At 40.8% G+C, this 17,301-nt stretch overlaps 1 protein-coding gene across 2 annotated transcripts in view; it reads right to left on the bottom strand.

The window, feature by feature from the left end:
- Positions 1-17,301, bottom strand: part of TRDMT1 (tRNA aspartic acid methyltransferase 1) — a 694,418-nt gene that overhangs the window by 381,302 nt on the left and 295,815 nt on the right. For both annotated transcript variants that reach the window (XM_044060609.1, XM_044060610.1), the window contains exon 5: positions 7,859-7,928. In XM_044060609.1, coding sequence (XP_043916544.1) covers positions 7,859-7,928 — 70 coding nt within the window. The remainder of the gene's footprint in view (positions 1-7,858; positions 7,929-17,301) is intronic.

The raw sequence follows: 17,301 nt of genomic DNA, 5'->3' as shown, positions 1-17,301 counted from the left end.
TAAGCAGCAAAATAAACAATGTTATAGTATACACAATATTTACAACTGATGCTCATCTTACTGATGACCCCTACAGAAGCCTTAGCTATAGGAGTTATATCCTGCCAAGGATATAATAGCTGGCCTAGCTCCCAAAACTTTAGGGCATCTTCCACAAACTCAAATCATTAGGCAGCTCAAGCTGAGCTGCCTAAAAAACAGGTTTGGGTACCAAGCCCTTTGGAGTTTTCCTGCTGTTGAAGAGACTGCTCCTCTGTGAGCTTTCAAGGATGTATGGTTATGCTGTTCCTTTGTTGGGGAGACATTTTTTACTGTCATTTATTTATGAGTTTGTGTTTTAATGGACTGTCAAGAAACGTACTTTTTTAAATAGCTGTGTACTTTCTTCCTGTCAATTCAAAAGCAGTTAAAAGTTGTATTAATTTTTTTTTCTGTAGATAAATTCTGTTTATTTTCCTTTTGTGGCTGGGAAAGTCTATTAAAGTACTTTTTACTGTGTTTTTGTGGGAATAAACATGACCTTTAACAACATCACAATTTTTACTGGCTTATGCTGATTGTCTCCCCAAGTAAAGATGCACAATTTTCGGTTTGACCATGGAACAAACTGCCAGTCTCAGGTCAGTCCTTCTTCTAGCCACAGAAGAAAAATTTAATCAAACAGTCTTTGTCACCATAGGGTTGGGAGGGTGGGCTAATGGTTAAGGTGTTTGCCTTACAAACACAAGGTGCAGGGTTCGAGTCTCACAAGGGATAATTGGCTAGGCATAAAATGGCTCGCAAGGGCAGTTAGCTTAGTACTAACCTATGAACCTATAGCTGGCTAGCTGATATAACCCATACCGGGAGAGCTCTTTTTCAATGGAATGTCACATGCTAAGCAGTGCAGGTCCATGGAGTGGGACAGGGCCAGATCAGAGTCTGTGATGCTGCAGAGGTTGTGAAGCTTTCTGATTCATGTCTGCCCTTCCTCAGCATGCTAGGTTATGGCATTATAGTGTGTGTGTGTGTGTGTGTGTGTGTGTGTGTGTGTGTGTGTGTGTGTGTGTGTGTGTGTGTGTGTGTAACGGGCATTACAGGGATATGTTTGCCTCACCAATGACATGCTCATCTGTTACCTCACCCCCAATTGTGATGGCTCCTGCAGAGAAACCCTGTCGAAATGCACAACTGTGACACTACAGCAAGCCCCAGCATGCTTCTGCACCCCGTTGTAAGTCAAGCAGACTTGCACTTTTTCATACCCCCCCATCAGCTCCTCTAATGCCCAGGCTCATCTACATCACAGTCATACATCATCCCTCTGTGCCACAAAGCCAACTCCTGTCCAAAACAAGCATTATGGTCAGTTCATCAACTAGTCTACTCTGAAGATGCTGTTTGGTGTAATATCTCCCAACAATGAAATGGCTAAACACAAGAATTTAATATGTACACTGAACATTTATTTCCTTTTCTCAACTAGCTTCTTCACAACTGAAATGTGGATGATCCTGACTCATCAGTAATGGGCTGTAACTTCACAGTGATGTGCTTTAATCAATTTGACTCGCTCAGTATTCATCCTACCCTCTGTAACGTTAACTGGGTCATGGTATCATCTGGAGCTATGTCCTCTTAGAATGAAAGGATGCAGGATGGAATACTAGTGGAGACATGCTTGCCTTGTAAAGGACAAACTGACACTGTGCATTCATTTTTCCTCACATCAGTCAAAGACCTCCAGTAAGAATACAATTTTTTGGCCTAGGGAGATAAGTCAGCTGAGCTCTTCCAAGTTTTGGACAGGCTCTGTAGTAGTCCGTTTCAACACTTGGAAAACCTTTCAGCTTCTGATTGTGAAGATGCAGCTCTGTCCTTTGCTGAAAGAGTGAAATCCATCTCGGATACCAGAATCCATCAGGCATGATGGTCCTCTACAGCATCCAAAAGGTTTAACAATTTTCTAGTGCAAAGTTTCCTGGAATGTACACGATGAGAGTTTCAGCAGGTCAGTTATTCTGAGATCAAATCTACATTTGACAACCTGTACACTAAACCATGGTCCTATTAGTGCTCTTTTGTAAGTGTGAGCCCCAAATACTGCAAGTCTCTACATTTCAGAAATTAAACAATGATTTCAAATAAATAAACAACTAAATAAATTCCAAACCTGCGTGATATATCTTTAAAGCATAACAGCTTCTACACTCCTATTACTGTACCTGAGTACAGAGAATACTCCATGATACTGCAGACTTGGAATTAGCTTACATTCCACCACATCTGCCCTTGTTATTTCAAAATTCTAAGGATCACAGCTATGGTTTTCAGATTTTCAGTAGGCTAAGAAGCCCTAACAAGGTTGTGTTATATTACTTAAAGGTACTTGGTCTTGTCTAATTTTTCATTGAAGACTTGAATACTATTATTTATATAAAGGAAGCCTTGGTCATATGAGTTTTAAATAAATCATCTTCAGACTGGGGTATCTACATCACCATATCTCTAATATTGCCTTTTATTAGAAAGCTGACAGAAAATGGTGAGCAAATAGTGTGCATTCTTTCTGGAAGCTCATCAGAATTTATCGAATTTAATCCGGATTTGGGACACTGCAGCAGTGACACAGGTAATTAATAACCTTATAATGATACAGCATCAGTGGTATTATTCTGTCTTGGTCAGTTCTGCCACCTCTGCAGGAAATGACACATTCAGCCAAGGAACCATGCTGTAATATCACACAAAGTCCTAGACTGTTTTCCTTCTATCTCTTAAGACATACTTTCCAGGAGGTCTCAGGAATATAGTTCCTCTTTAAACCCTCTGAGCTACATAGTGCCTCAGCGTTCCCTACTGACACTTCTACTGTCCTGTAGGCAAATGCTTCTAGTGCAAGACACTACAAGAAGGAGAAGGACTCCAATATCACTGCTATGTAAACAGCATGTAGCTCTACCTCTCCATCATTCAGAAATGAGCAACACCCCCATTTCTCTACAAAAAAGCTTAAATGCCATCGTTAACTGGATGAGAAAAACACTGAAACTTGACTACACTACGACCACGGCAACACTCACTTTTTGCCTACAAGCCTTCTGCATCTGTAAATAGTCTCTCATCTCCAAAGAAAAGCTGTAGAAAATATATATTACCAGGAGGCTATGCTCTTGGCAGCTTTGGTGAGTAATACAGTGTGTATTCCTCACAAAGGCTGCTAAGATCATAGCCTCTTTGTAATATATTTTTTCTACAGAATTTCTTTGGAGATGAAACCGTTTAAAGTCCAACCAAAAAATCCTCTACAATTAAATTTAAAGCTTTCACAACGGAAATGTCTTGTGTGCAGAATGACCAGGAAGAAGAATTTTCACTATCAATGTTTTGAGGAGGAGGAGAATTAACTGGCTGCATCTAGAATGCACTTCATATAAAGAGCCATGAGGACTATTTTTTCTTGTCATTATTTTAAACCTTTGTGGGTAGCTGCAAAGATCGACACCCTTTGTGTTTTCATCCAAGCTGATTTTGGACTAACAAAGGAACATGAAAGGTCCCTACTTATATGTTCATAGGTAGGTACTAGGCTATTGGCCCTAGGGCCTATATAAGCCTAGCCAAAAAGGTACCCTGGCTTTCACCACCCAAGAAAATTATTTTCCTGTGCCTCTGCCGAGCAGAGCCAGAGAAGTGATCCCCGGGGGTGAAGTTCCTATTTCCCATCCAATCATCAAGATTTTTCTTGAAGAGTGCTAATGAGGAGCTTTGTTTGATATCAATAGGAAGTTTGTTCCAGAGTTTGGGAAGTCTTTGGAACAGGAATCTATCCCTCCAGCATGTTCTGCTTATTGCAGTGACAAGGTTTAGGTTCCTAGAGTGTGTAGCTTGGATGGATTGGGATTTCTTTAAGTGGAGCATGTCCAACAGCTCTGGGTTTGACATAGCTCTGTATGTTAAGCAAAGATCAACTCTGAGTAGGCGATATGTGACAAAGTAAAGCTGGAATTTTTTTAGACGGTCTGCATAGGGCATCTGTTTGAGGCCGGTAATCCTCTTTGTGAGGTATTTCTGCGGCCTTTCCAGTTGTTGTAGATGTCTTGTGAGGTACATACCAAAAGGGGCATTGTACTCTATAATGGGTCTAATGAGTGATGAGTAGAGGAGAACAATTATCTCTTTTTTCCTAGATGAGAAACCTTTTGTGATGAGATGTGCCATGTAGAAGGATTTCCTTATTACTGTGGCGATGTGATTATCAAAGGAGAGACTACTGCCCACCTGTGTCCCAAGATCTCTTATCACACTTTCAGTGTTAAGTAGACTACCGCTTATGTGGTAGTTCATGGGTACAGAGTTTTTACCAAAAGGGATGACAATGCACTTTTTGGCATTGAGCTTGAGGCCATTGCTTTGACACCAGGCATCTGTGTCAGTGAGGCCTTTTTGCAGGATGTCCACATCATTAAGATTTTCGATTATGGCTCCCAGTTTGCAATCATCTGCAAACTTCAATAGCCAAATACCTTCAGTGTTAGCCTGTACTTCAGAGAAGTAGATACCAAACAGGAGAGGATCCAGGACTGAACCCTGTGGTACTACACTTGTCACTGGTATGAAGTCGGATTTGGAGTCTGCTACTTTCACAGTGTGGGTTCTATCAGTGAGCTAGTTGGCAACCCATCTTGTGACATAGTGATTTATACCTAGTTTAGTGAGTTTATCTGTAATTCCAGAGTGGGGAATGGTGTCAAAAGCCTTGGCAAGATCTAGATAGGCTGTGTGAATCACCTTACCCTCATCTATGGCTTTGGTGAGTACAGGGGAACACTTACCTCTTTTTTCCTAGATGAGAAGTCTATCAGGTTTAGGAGACATGACCTGCCTTTTACAAACCTGAACTGGGTGGGGTCCAGAGTTTGGAGATTACCAATGTCTTTGTTTATAAGTTCCATGATGATACATTCCATGGCCTTGCAGACCAGGCTCGTCAGGCTAATGGGGCGGTAGTTCCCAGGGTCCGTGGTGGATCCTCCTTTGTGGAGTGGGATAACCATCGCTGTGCCCCATTCAGTGGGCACATAGCCTGAAGTGAGGCTATGTTTGAACATTGTACTCAGGTGGGATGCCAGTTCGTTCTGCAGTTCATGTAGAATGCAGCTTGGGATGTTGTCAGGTCCCATGGATGCCATGTTCTTGGCTTTAGAGAGTGTGGTTTTTACCTGTGCAGCCGTGATTATAGGAAGTTTGCATTCTTCCGGTATAGAGATGGGCCCTTTAGGGGGTGAGAGGCGGGTAAAGTTAGCACTGAACTTATCTGTCAGGATGTTGGCAATATCAGTTGGTTCTGTATATTTAGTGCCATTGTGATGTAACTCAGAGCAGATCTGAGTGTTGCCATTGAGATTCTTGACATAGCTATAGAATGCTTTGTGGTTGTCTTTAGAAACCGTGGCGATTTTGTTTCCGTAACTAGCTTTAGAGGATTTTATGATGGATCTCAGCTTCTTACTGAGGCTGACAAGGGAGTTCCTCCAATCATGGGATTTTACTCTTTTATTGCATCAGTTTCTTTCTTCTGTTGTAGAGTTTGTTTATGGCAGGGGACCACCAGATTGGCTTTCTTTTTTTTTGGAGGTTATAAAGTGCATCTGTGTAGGATTCAGCAGCAGTACCTCTATTGTCTGTCTGCATAGGTGTTATGAAGTTTGCCACTTCTGTCTTAAGAAGCGTGAAGTTGGCTTTGGAGAAATGTTTTATGGTGGTTTCCCTAATGGGGGGTGGGGGCGGGATGTGGATGTCTAGGGTAATTAGCTTGTGGTCGGATCTGACCAATGAGGAATTGACCTCTGGTATGGAACACCAGTCGCCCATGTTGGTAATGACCAGTCTAGGATACTGCTGCCTCTGGTGGGGGTGTGTATAAGTGGATCCAAGGCGTTGGAATTTATGAATTCCAGAAAACGTTGAGCAAAAGAGTTGGTACATGAGTAGTTTTCCCAGTTAATGGTGGGGTAGTTGAAATCGCCCATTATTAGGGTGTTGTGTTGTACCGTAATATTTTCCAGTGTATCAAGAAATGAGGAGTGGGAATCCTGGAGCATGGTGGGGGATCTGTAGCAAGCTACAATTTGGATAGCTGTCTTGCCCAGAGTTAGCTGCACTTGGATAATCTCGAATGCATTATGCTGAGCAACTAGCCTGGAGGTGTGGATATCCTTAATAAATATGGACACGCCTCTGCCTTTAGTGTTTCGGTCCAGGTTAGGTGGCCGAAAGGTGTAGTATGAATTATAGCCTGGTAATGCAGGGGTGCTCTCTGGAGCCTTGAACCAGGTCTCTGTCACTGCACAGATGTCAATGTACTCCATTTTAAGGAGTCCCTCGAGTGAGTGCATTTTGAGGTTTAAACTTCTAGCATTACCCTCAGAGTTTGCTTGCTTGTACCTGTTACAGTAATGAATTTGTCTTGCCTAAAAAAGGCACTATAGGGGTGGCAAGAGCCTTAGTCAGTATCCGGAATCCCAAGGGTGACAGGTTCAGGCCATCTCTGGCAACGCATCATGGTCTGTCGATCATGTCATCCTAGGCAGACAGATACTGGATCCCCTTAGAATGACACCAGAAGCTTAGCAAATTGTTGAAGTCAATGATTTTGTCCTTGGACTGTGGTATCATTCTGGGTGATGGCAGGATGCTACTCAGGGCTAGGATCATACCTGCCTGTGCTACAAGATCAGAGAGCTTCTCCCTGTCTCTTTTCATGTAGTCCAGGGAGGTACATGTCAGGTCATTCACACCAACATGGACAATGACAGAGTCATATTTGTATTTGTTGTGGAGTGACATGAGTGTGTGCGTTATGTGGCAGATCCTGGCACCCATGCATTTTTCCCTGTATCAAACTGTAACACTGCTTAGGAAAAAACACATATGGTTATAAGAAGCCTGCAGAAAGACAGTAAATGAATTAGATGATGTTACAGTGAACTCAGCTTGAGAAAACATTCACAAAGTACTAGGCTCAGTAACAGAAATAAAGGTGACATCAATGTATATAATGATGAAGGTACTATTAAGGTGTTATATTTTGGCAGCAATGTGCTCAACAAAGAAGTTCATTACATTAGACAACGGCTTCAAAACTCTAGTTTCATCAGTCATTGTGCTGAAGCACCATCTTTAAAATTTGAAGTGAAAGCAGTGGGATATAAGTTCTTTGGTAGATTTCTTTCACCAATGCCTTCTACGAGATTTCATCAGCTCTTTGAAACCCCTCTAGTTGTGGACGTGCATGTTTCTGCATTTTTTATTGACCTGTCAGCAAACCACAAGTGGACAGTTTGGCTATACTTTAGAAGCACTGGGTCTTTAAACCAGCTGATGCCCATAAGATTAAAGTGCCTGCAAAATATCCCAATGAACATCCAAACCAAAGGATAAAAAGGTCACACAAATGAGCCACTCAATAAAAACTGCATTGGAGAAGGATATGCAATCTGGCTGTTCTTACTCCATTTCTCCCTTTCCCTGACAAGCCCTCCTTCTCTGTAGCCACGCAAGTTACTATTTAAATTCAGATAAGATAACTAGTAAAGCTGGTGTACTCACTCTTCCAATGTTACTGAACCAGCTAGTACGGTTCTTCTACTGTACCAAGCTGCAGCACAAAGTAGCAAAGCAACCACAAATCACAGTCAAAGTATGCCACTTTAAAAACAAGAAAAGATATACGCTGATTTTATGTCATGATTTTTTGTGCTAAATTTTTTTTTTTTTTCAGTGAAAATGAAGACCATCCCAGATGTTGCTAGGAGTTAAATGGCAGTCATTAGCATTTAAAACTTAGTTTATACAATTCTCACCAACACATACTTACACAAGTTGGAGACAGAAGAAATTCTTGATATACATATCCACAGTTCTTCAATGCCACTATCAATTTATCCCTGTTAAATAAATGGACAAACAAAAGTTATACACAGAAAAAATGGGTTTGCATGGTATGTTTTAAATCAGACATATCACTGATGTATAATATTTGCATTTGTCTTCACTGATTCAAAGGAGTGAACATGGTTTTCTGTGCAGCTTATGTACTGCTGTTCCACACACAGGTGCAGGCATCTTTATAAAGACAAATTAATAAAGACAATGGCATACTGAAGTAAAAGTACAAATAAACAGAAACAAATGCATCACTAACTGGGATTCTAGTAGCACAGTATCACTCTCCCGATTTGCTGACAAAACACTTTCTCATAACAGCAAATCATGGTTTACAGGGGAACTGCACAGAAACTCAAGCTTTCCTGAAAGGGATGCTTGTGGAGCTAATGTTCTGAAAAGCAGCTGATTAGTCTCTCAGAGCTAACACCGTCTACAATTAAACCTCTGTGACTGAAATGATGTCAAAATGTCTACTTATAAACCAAAGACACATACATTATATTTTCTAGAAGTTGAAAAGTCCCAGAAGCTATTATTTTTGTGTGGCACTTTGCACTATCAAGTTGCTTCCAAACAGCAAATTTTGTGTACTAAAACAGGTTAACTTAATGAGTGTTACTACCAAGGTAACAAAAGATATTTCTGTCACAAAATGCACAGCAAAACACTAAGGGCATCAAAAAGTTTAATACTAAAACCCTGCCTTTAAAAACTAAACATGTAATGTAAGGATCTTCCATTAGGGCAATAAGGAGCATCCAACTAATTTCTGAAGCATGTAGGAAATCAGGAAATATGAAAAGCCACTCCAAGAATGACACAATAGAGTTTGTTATGCTAGGAGTTTACTATAACTGTAGATGTTCAAATATGTTCCCTGTTGCAGTAATACCTCTCGGGACTTCAGCCATAAAAGGCCTGACACATGAACCAGTTTCCATAGTCTGACATCCTTCCAACCTAGATGAAATTAAGTCATTGTGGTATAAGATTGATATCCACCTGCACCAACTTTGGTTCTTTTTTTTCCCCCTGGCAATATAGTTTTGTCTGGTCGGAAGTCAAAACACTGACAGTCCTTGGGAAACTGATCCCCAGGAAGGTAGTCCAACCATAATTTCCCAAGCAGCCTCACCTGGCTATAGACCAACCTGACGTGGGACAGTATCTGGTCAGGGTATAAAGACAATGATATATTCACACTAATCTGACTCCCCACCCCCAAACTTATGTCTCACACCTGGAGAAAAAAGCTTCATCACAATTATCCCCTGCTAACTAAAATGACCACAGGGGCCTAGCCATGCATCCCAAATCTCTGACAAGTTCTGGTACCCCTGATAACTGTAAGCAGCAGGGGCTTGGGAGATGAACCATTTACAGATTGACTGTGTCCATTAGATTCATTGGTGCCAAACCAGGGATAAGTTTCTTGTTCCCCATCCAAATGTCCAACACTTGAATTAGGTTATGGAGGGACTCTCCTTCATATGGATAGGGAGCCTGTCCCAGAAGAGGAAGAGTTTCTGGGATACATACCTGTCTCACCAGCTGGTCCTATTTATATCACAGGTAAGGTTTATGTCTTTAGACTAGGTAATGCTGGTGCTGTTTGTTTAATAGATATGCATGAGTTCCATCAGGGTGGGGTCTGAAAATGATCTCCCCTCAACAGCCTATAGGAGACAGAATACAGGGACAGGACTTTGAGGTGGTCAGTACAGGGCATGCTAAATATGTGCCCTGTATTCTTTTACTGAGGAACATCTGTGGACATTCCAAATGTTGGATGTGCCTGGGTAGGAACATACTAAAGGGGGCACTGTACTCAGTGATCGGTCTGATTAATACAGAATGCAATGGAACAATGACTTCCTTAAACCTAGATGTCCATTATTGTATATTAGTTGCACAATGTAGAGTGATTACCTCACTACTGCAGACACATGATAGCCAAAGGCTAGATTATTGTCTGTGTGTTTTCAGGAAGAAGCTAGTACAACATTTTTAAACATCATGAAGTTGCACGTTTTCTAGGCTAGGGCTATGTCTGCACCATTCTGTTTATCTGCCAAGTGCTCCTTTTAACCTCTTGTAAACTTAAATATGCAGAATCTTGAAATAACCCCTCTCCAAAGTGGATATTCTCTTTCAGTAAATATGTGCATAGTCAGGCTACTGTTTATTACAATATACTAACAATGGTGCCTCTGTACGGTATTCTGAAATTTTATTATACCAAATAACAAGGAAGAACAAGTGGACTGACTTGCATAATATGAAATAAACTACTGTTGTGGAACTTAACATGGTAGGAGATGTTCGAACAGATCACTTTTCCAAGTATTGCCTGGCCAGTTTATAAAGCTTTGGTCTTCTTCCTCATACAAAGTACATCCACTCTTAGTATAATATTATTTCTTGCTATCACAGGGATGTATGGGTGTGCCAAAAAATGAGTCTTGCTCAAATGGATAGCTGAAGCCTGAAGCTTGAAGCTCTAAAAAAAATGTAGTCAACTCCAATAATATAATGCCATGTCAGAAGAGCAAATGGTAAAGAAGGGAACACCACCCTGACCAAGAAAAGAGCAGGAAGACATGGGGAAAGGTGAGAGGATATTAATACTTTCACAGTGATGTAATTAAACATCTACTGTTATGGTAAGAACTTGTATAACTATACTATGTTCTCCATTAGAACACTGTTACAGTAGCTGTAACTGTAAATGTATGGGACAATTGCCACACCGAAGAAGAACGGTTGAATGGAAAAGGGCCAGAGTATAGTAGTCACTGTAGAACAGCTTTATGAAATTCTGCTCAAGCTCTGTAAACTGTGTCTAGCTTGCAGTGCGTGTGCACTGACAACCAAGTAGTTGTCTCTAGAATAGAACTAGAAATAGAATTAAATCTGGAAGAGAGAGCTTTGACATGGGGGAATTTTACCATGGTGTGAGTAACATAACTGAATGGTCTGAGGCATTCATCTGGAAATGATTTAGATACCGACTGCCCTTTTTTCTTTCCATCAAAGAAAATAAAAAGTTGATCAGATTTCCTGAAATCTTTAGTCCTACCCAGATAAAATATTAACTGTCAGTGCACATCTAAAGAATAAATTCATTATCTCTTTCTGCATCTAGGAAAGAAAACAGGAAATTGAATGGTCTGGTTTAAAGAAAATTCAGGGATAAATGAAATGCTGTTTCTTAGACTCACCATGCTTTTACAGAAAATCAAAAAGAAAGGTTGCATAGATAATAGGACCTGTATCCCAGACACCAGTCTAGTTGAAGTCAGAGCAATGAGAAGTAGTTTAAATTTTACAGAACTTGCTGCAGGTTCACAGATGGAGTTACTTTCTCTATCACAAGGGAAGTGGCACCCTTTATTTCAATTGGTTTAATTTTTAGTAACACTTTCAAAATTATTTAACTTGAAATAAGAAAGGGGGGAATGCAAAGGAAGACAAGCAGAAAAAAAGCATAAAGATCTACCTTTGCAGAAGTGTACACAGGTACTGAAGAACTACAGGAGACGCTCTTGAGATGCATACTTTTCTATTTAAAAGAACCTTTACTTAAAATCATTCATCTGCACATATCAATATAATGAACCATCATGGTGTACATTTTGCATATTGTTTATAAACGGTTTATGTTACTTAACACTCAAATAATGACACACACATATACATCTTCACAGTTTTCCTCCTCTGATATTTTGTCTGTTCACCTCTCTCATTTCTAAGCTTCAGTCCAAATATTAATTGATTGGATTCATTTTTATAATTCGCCATAATTATCCTTCAGCATTTCCTTCCTTTTCTTTTGTACCTGGGGTCTTTTACTTACATTATCACCGTTTTCCACCATTTCTATTTTCCTTTAATCGTGTACACTTTTGATACATTCTTTTATTTGTGGTAATTTGTCAGATTTCTATACGGCCATTAATGCTCTTTTAGCTGTCAGAAGGATCAAATTTAATAACACAGTCCGATATCTCCATATTCCCATCCTGTCTTACCATTTTCTCTTTTTTAAATTATTGCCGCCTTATTATTTTGCTTTCTATATATTCAAAATCTTTTCTGACTTGTTCTAATTTGGGGCAAATGCAAGACACATTGGCCCCAATTTCCTTTAAATTCTTCTTGACATTTCTACTGACACTTTGAAAAAGACTCTGCAAAGATAAGCAAGTCATCTAAATATGAAAAAAAAAATGTGGATACCCTGTAGCCTGCAATGAGCTAGAGCAAGACACTTTCTGAACACTCTTGGTGCGGTGGATAGTCCAACAGTAATTCAGAAAATCGATAATGTGATCCTGATGCACAAAACCTTTAAGAAATGTCTGACGTCTGGATGAACAGGGATGTGTTGATAACCATCTTTTTAAGTCTAGTGTTAACAAAAACTTGAAAAGGAAGGGAAGGTAACGAAGTGACATCATTTTGAATATGGGCACTATCACAAACAGGTTAAGGAAAGAAAGATCTAGAACTGGTCTCTAAGCATTTTCCTTGAATAAAAACCATTTCCCAACCTGTAAAAAAAATATCTGGTTCTATCACTCCTTGGGACAGCATGTTATGCAGAACTGATGGAAACAAAAGAATCTGATCTAGGGGATGAGGAATGACCCCCCCCCCCTGGGAAGGAAGAATTTTTGTCCCACTGCTATCTGTAACCTTGCTGAATGATCTGCAGAACCCAATTATCTGAAACAATCTGTTGTTAAAGATAAAAATGAAGATTCAGACTTTCTGGATGAAAAACTGTGCCAGGGTGGTAGGGGATCACAAGGTAGCTTGAATAATCATTCAGATTTGTTGGACTGTCTTTGGTTTTGGGAAGTTCAATGCTTCTTTTTGGATCCCCCCCCCCCGCCATTTCTTCTTAAATATCTGTTTATTCGTATTTTGTTTTGACTGTTTATTCTGATTTTTGCTAAAGCTGGATGAGGAGTTACAGAATTCCTTAGAAAATTTGGAAAAAGAGGGCTGAAAAATCTTAAGAGATTCCCTGGATCAGCTTTATCCCTTTCATCACACTTACTGATCATCTCTGCAGCAGAGGGGCCAAAACTAAATATCTATTTAAAGGGAAGTTTAAAGTCTTATTTTTAGCATAATCTGGGAGATTTGGGAATGCAAATAATAAATAGTGATCTGTGCAACAGAAGAAATTAAATAATTTAAAGCAGATTTTTTTTCTCACAAGAAGAAACTGAGGATAAAACATTCCTCAATTTCAAAATCAGTCACAATAAACTTTAACATATGAGCCTGACAATTAAAAATTCTGAAAATAAAAGTATCACAACTATAGTCTTGTTTTCCATCTTATCAATAATTTTCCCATCCGTATCAGAAAGAGCATGACTGGAACAGGCAGTAACACATACACATCCTCTAAAGCAGAGAGAACAGGAGAAATGGGTGTAGGTTCTAGAACTTTCTTCTGTAACAACTCATAGTATTTTCTGAGGGACTAAGAAATGTCAGTGTTGTCCCACTGAAAACACTGGCAAAGTATTGCAATATCCTCAGAAAAAGAGAAAGAGAATCCCCACAAAGAGAATGAGAAATTGAGCTATCCTCTAAGTCTGAATCAGAAATCTGAGTAGAAAATCCTGTATTTTGTTTATTCATCTTTCTGTTCAGATTCAGAATCTTGAATCTCTTCAGAAAAAGAGGTATTCCTCTTTCTTTTACCAGAAACTACTTTGCAAGAAAGATCAATAGCCCGACTTAAACCCTAAACCAGAGCCAGTAAGCTACTCCTGTCTAAAGAAATTTGAAGTGGAGAAGGCACATACTTCGCTTTCTGTATGTTTTTGACATGAAACATGGAGCCAATTGTGTTAGTAATGGCAACAGTGGCAGCAGCTTCCTCAGGGATAGGTACAGCATTCTAACACAATGGGCAAACCTTCCCTGATCCCTCTCCCAGGACTGACAAGAGTGGCTCTCCCTTTTCCACTGAGGGGACCCTAACAGCTGCAGATGATGTTGCAAGCACCTAGTCCATATTGGATGTAGGTGCTACATCAGAGGGATCTGGGGTAAAAGATGAGATTTTCTTCGTGTTTCACTGTTGCAGTCATTACATTTGGATTATCTGCTTACAGTATCCCTCATCGGCCTGATTAACAAAGTCTTTGGTCCTGCATCGGTTGCTGTCCCTTCTTCCAAGACTTCAGGTTGTCAGAGGTATAAACATGCAGCCGATGCCATTACATCAGTATTTTTCTTGCCGTGCGGTGCCCGAAGCAGAAGCGGTTCACAAGTGCCGGTCGGCTGACTCCTAAAATTTTCATTTTCGAGTTTCAGAACTGAAGTCTTCAACTAAAGCGAAGTAACCCGTTGGGGTAACTTTTTCTTGCTCCATACCGATGTCAGTAAAAGTTAATAATTGCATTACTTGTGGAAAGCAAATACCTCACAAAGACTTTAATTCGTACTGTATTCTTTGCTTAGGCCCTGACCACGACGTACCTTGCTGTCGGTTTTGTGCTTTATTTAATCAGCGCACTATCCGTCATTGGTATATTTTCACCTCTAAATATTTCGGGTCTAGTTTAATTAACCAGAAATGTCGTGGGGTTAGCCATCTGACTACCGGGATTCCGAAAAAATGCAAAGATAAAGACAGAGACAGGCCGTCGAGGTCCAAAGCTGCCGACGACGCTTCTCCTAAGCCAGTCCTCAGGTACTCAGTGAGGCGTTTTTGCAGCCCCTGATACCCACTACTTCTGATTCACAGGTCTCTACTGAGACCCATTCGGAGTCCGGTATGCAGCGACATGCTTCAACTGTGTGCGGCACCGGCTTCTGAGGGTGTATTCAGGCCCACGGACTTGCATATTAAACCGACGCCTCCTTCTACATTTAGGCCAAAATCTCGAACCATGTCTTAGAAACCGACACCCAGGCCGCATGCTCAGGCCTCTATGCTTAAAAAACAAATGATAAGAATGGCTGAAGATCTTATAACTCTAATCATGGGAAGCCAACCTCCCCCTTCTAAGAGACCTGGGACTGAAGTTATTTATGAATCTTCTGAGCAGGATTCTGATTTTTCTGATTCTTCTGATTATCTGGATTTGCCCTTATCTGCTTATGAGGATTCTGATGCAGAGGACTCTATTCCCTCTGGCTTCCCCTCCAGAGGATTTTTCTTTTGGTGAGACCTTACATACTCTAAGGGAGCATTTCCACTGGGAAAGCCAGGATTTTTCTGATTCAAAAAAAGAGGCTTAGGGATTTCTTACTCCTGCCTCAGCATAGGCCTTTAGCTATACCTCCTGTACTAGACATTGTTGATGATGCCTTTTCAAAATCTAGTTTGACCCCTGATTCTTTGCCTCCTGCTCCCAGAAAACCTGGCAGATACTACAGGGTTCCTGATTCACACAAGTTCCTCTTTAAAAATCATATTGCAGATCCAGAGACTATTTCACAGGGACCCAAGGGCATTAAGGCTTCTACTGCTAAAAATCCTACCCCCTCTGATAGAGACTCCAGGGTGCTGGATAGATGGGGTAAGAAGGTTTACACCTCTGCAACCTTGGTCATTAGGGCTTTAAACTGCCAGTTTCATATGTTAAAGTATCAACAACATGTTATTGGAATGCTTAAACAGAAAATTATGTTGATTCCTGACTGTGCTTAAAATAAAGAATTACAGGATTTAATGCATTCTGCTTAACAGGTTGGAAAACACACTTTGCAATGTGGATTTGATTCATTAGAAGCCTCTTGCAGGGCTGCTGTTACTGGGTCTGTGCTCAGAAGGCATGCTTGGCTTAAGGAGCAATCTTTGCCTGTTCATGTTAAAGCTAAATTGTTGGATGCTCCCTTAGGTTCATAGGTTCATAGGTTCATACTAGGCTATCTGCCTGAGGGCATTTATAAGCCTAGCCCATAGTTTTGTGGCTTACGCCACCCCTTAGTTTGGAGAAACTATACCCATTATTTAGCTGTGCCTCTGTCGAGCAGTGACACTGAGGTAACCCCTGGGGTGTATCTGCGATCTCCCATCCATTGGTTAAGATTCTCTTGAACAAGGCCAGCAAGGTGCTCTGCCTCACATAAACCGGGATTTTGTTCCACAGCATAGGGAGTCTTTGGGTGATGAATCTATCCCTCCAGCACGTCCTATTAATAACCGTGTCGAGGTTTAAGTCACCCGCCCTTGTGGCTCTGAGGGATCTAGATTTTTTGAGATGAAGCATATTCATCAAATCTGGGTTTGACATGGCCTTGTATGTCAGGCATAGGTCACCTCTGAGCAAGCGGTACGCAACTGAATATAACTGGAGTTCTTTCAGTCGTGCCGCATAAGACAGATTTTTGAGACCCTTTATCCTTTTGGTGAGGAACTTTTGTGGCCTCTCCAGCTGCTGCAAGTGTTGGGTCAGATACATTCCGAATGGGGCATTGTACTCGATCATTGATCTGATGAGCGATGAGTATAGGGAGACTATGACTTCCCTTGATCTAGATGTGAATCCCTTCATGATAAGGTGGGCAATGTAGAAGGTCTTCCTAACTACTTTAGCAATATGAGTGTCGAATGAAAGGCTACTGTCAACCTGGGTTCCCAGGTCCCTAATAACTTCTTCTGTGTTCAGGGGATTGCCACCTATATGGTAGCTAGGGGTAACCTTATTTTTCCCGAAGGGTATGACTATGCATTTCTTGGCATTTAACTTGAGGCCATGGCTCTGGCACCTTAAATCAGGACCGCCTGTTTGGCAACAAGGCTGAGGAAGTTCTTAAAAAGATGGAAGATAAAGCTAAATCTATGCAAACTGTTAAAGATTTCTTACAAGTTCAGCCTCCTAGATTTAGTAGGCACTGGCCCTCTAAAAATTGGGCCTTTCCAACCCCTTCCAGGTCTTCTCAAGCCAAACCCAGAAACAGCAGAAGCCCCAGGTTTAATTCCCAAGGACACACAATATTAAGCAGTGCGGGGTTTCTTCACCCAAATATGGGAGTAGTAAGACTCCCCCCTATGGAAAACTGTCTCAATGACTTGCTTTTAAAACTTCCAAGCAGTTCCCAACTGAATGCTCCTTTAGGCGGAAAGATTGGACTGCAGGCCAAAAACTGGGAATTCATTACCCAGGACAAATGGGTTTTAAATATAGTGTCCCAAGGATACATATTTCACTTCCACACGTTACCAACACCAAGCGGGTGGCCAGATCTACCCCCAAATCAGTGGGCAGAGGCCCAAAATCAAGTACTCTCTCTCTTAAACATGGGGGCTATTCAGTTGGTACCAGAACAGGAAAAGGGACAAGGTTTCTATTTGAGACTTTTACTGGTACCCAGAAAAGGCAATCCACGGCGTCC

This window comes from Protopterus annectens, chromosome 2.part0 (assembly GCF_019279795.1).
Source record: "Protopterus annectens isolate FY-2018-M chromosome 2.part0, PAN1.0, whole genome shotgun sequence".
NCBI lineage: Eukaryota > Metazoa > Chordata > Ceratodontiformes > Protopteridae > Protopterus > Protopterus annectens.
Note: the sequence above shows the minus strand (reverse complement) of the source record. Positions and strands in the feature narration are given on the sequence as shown.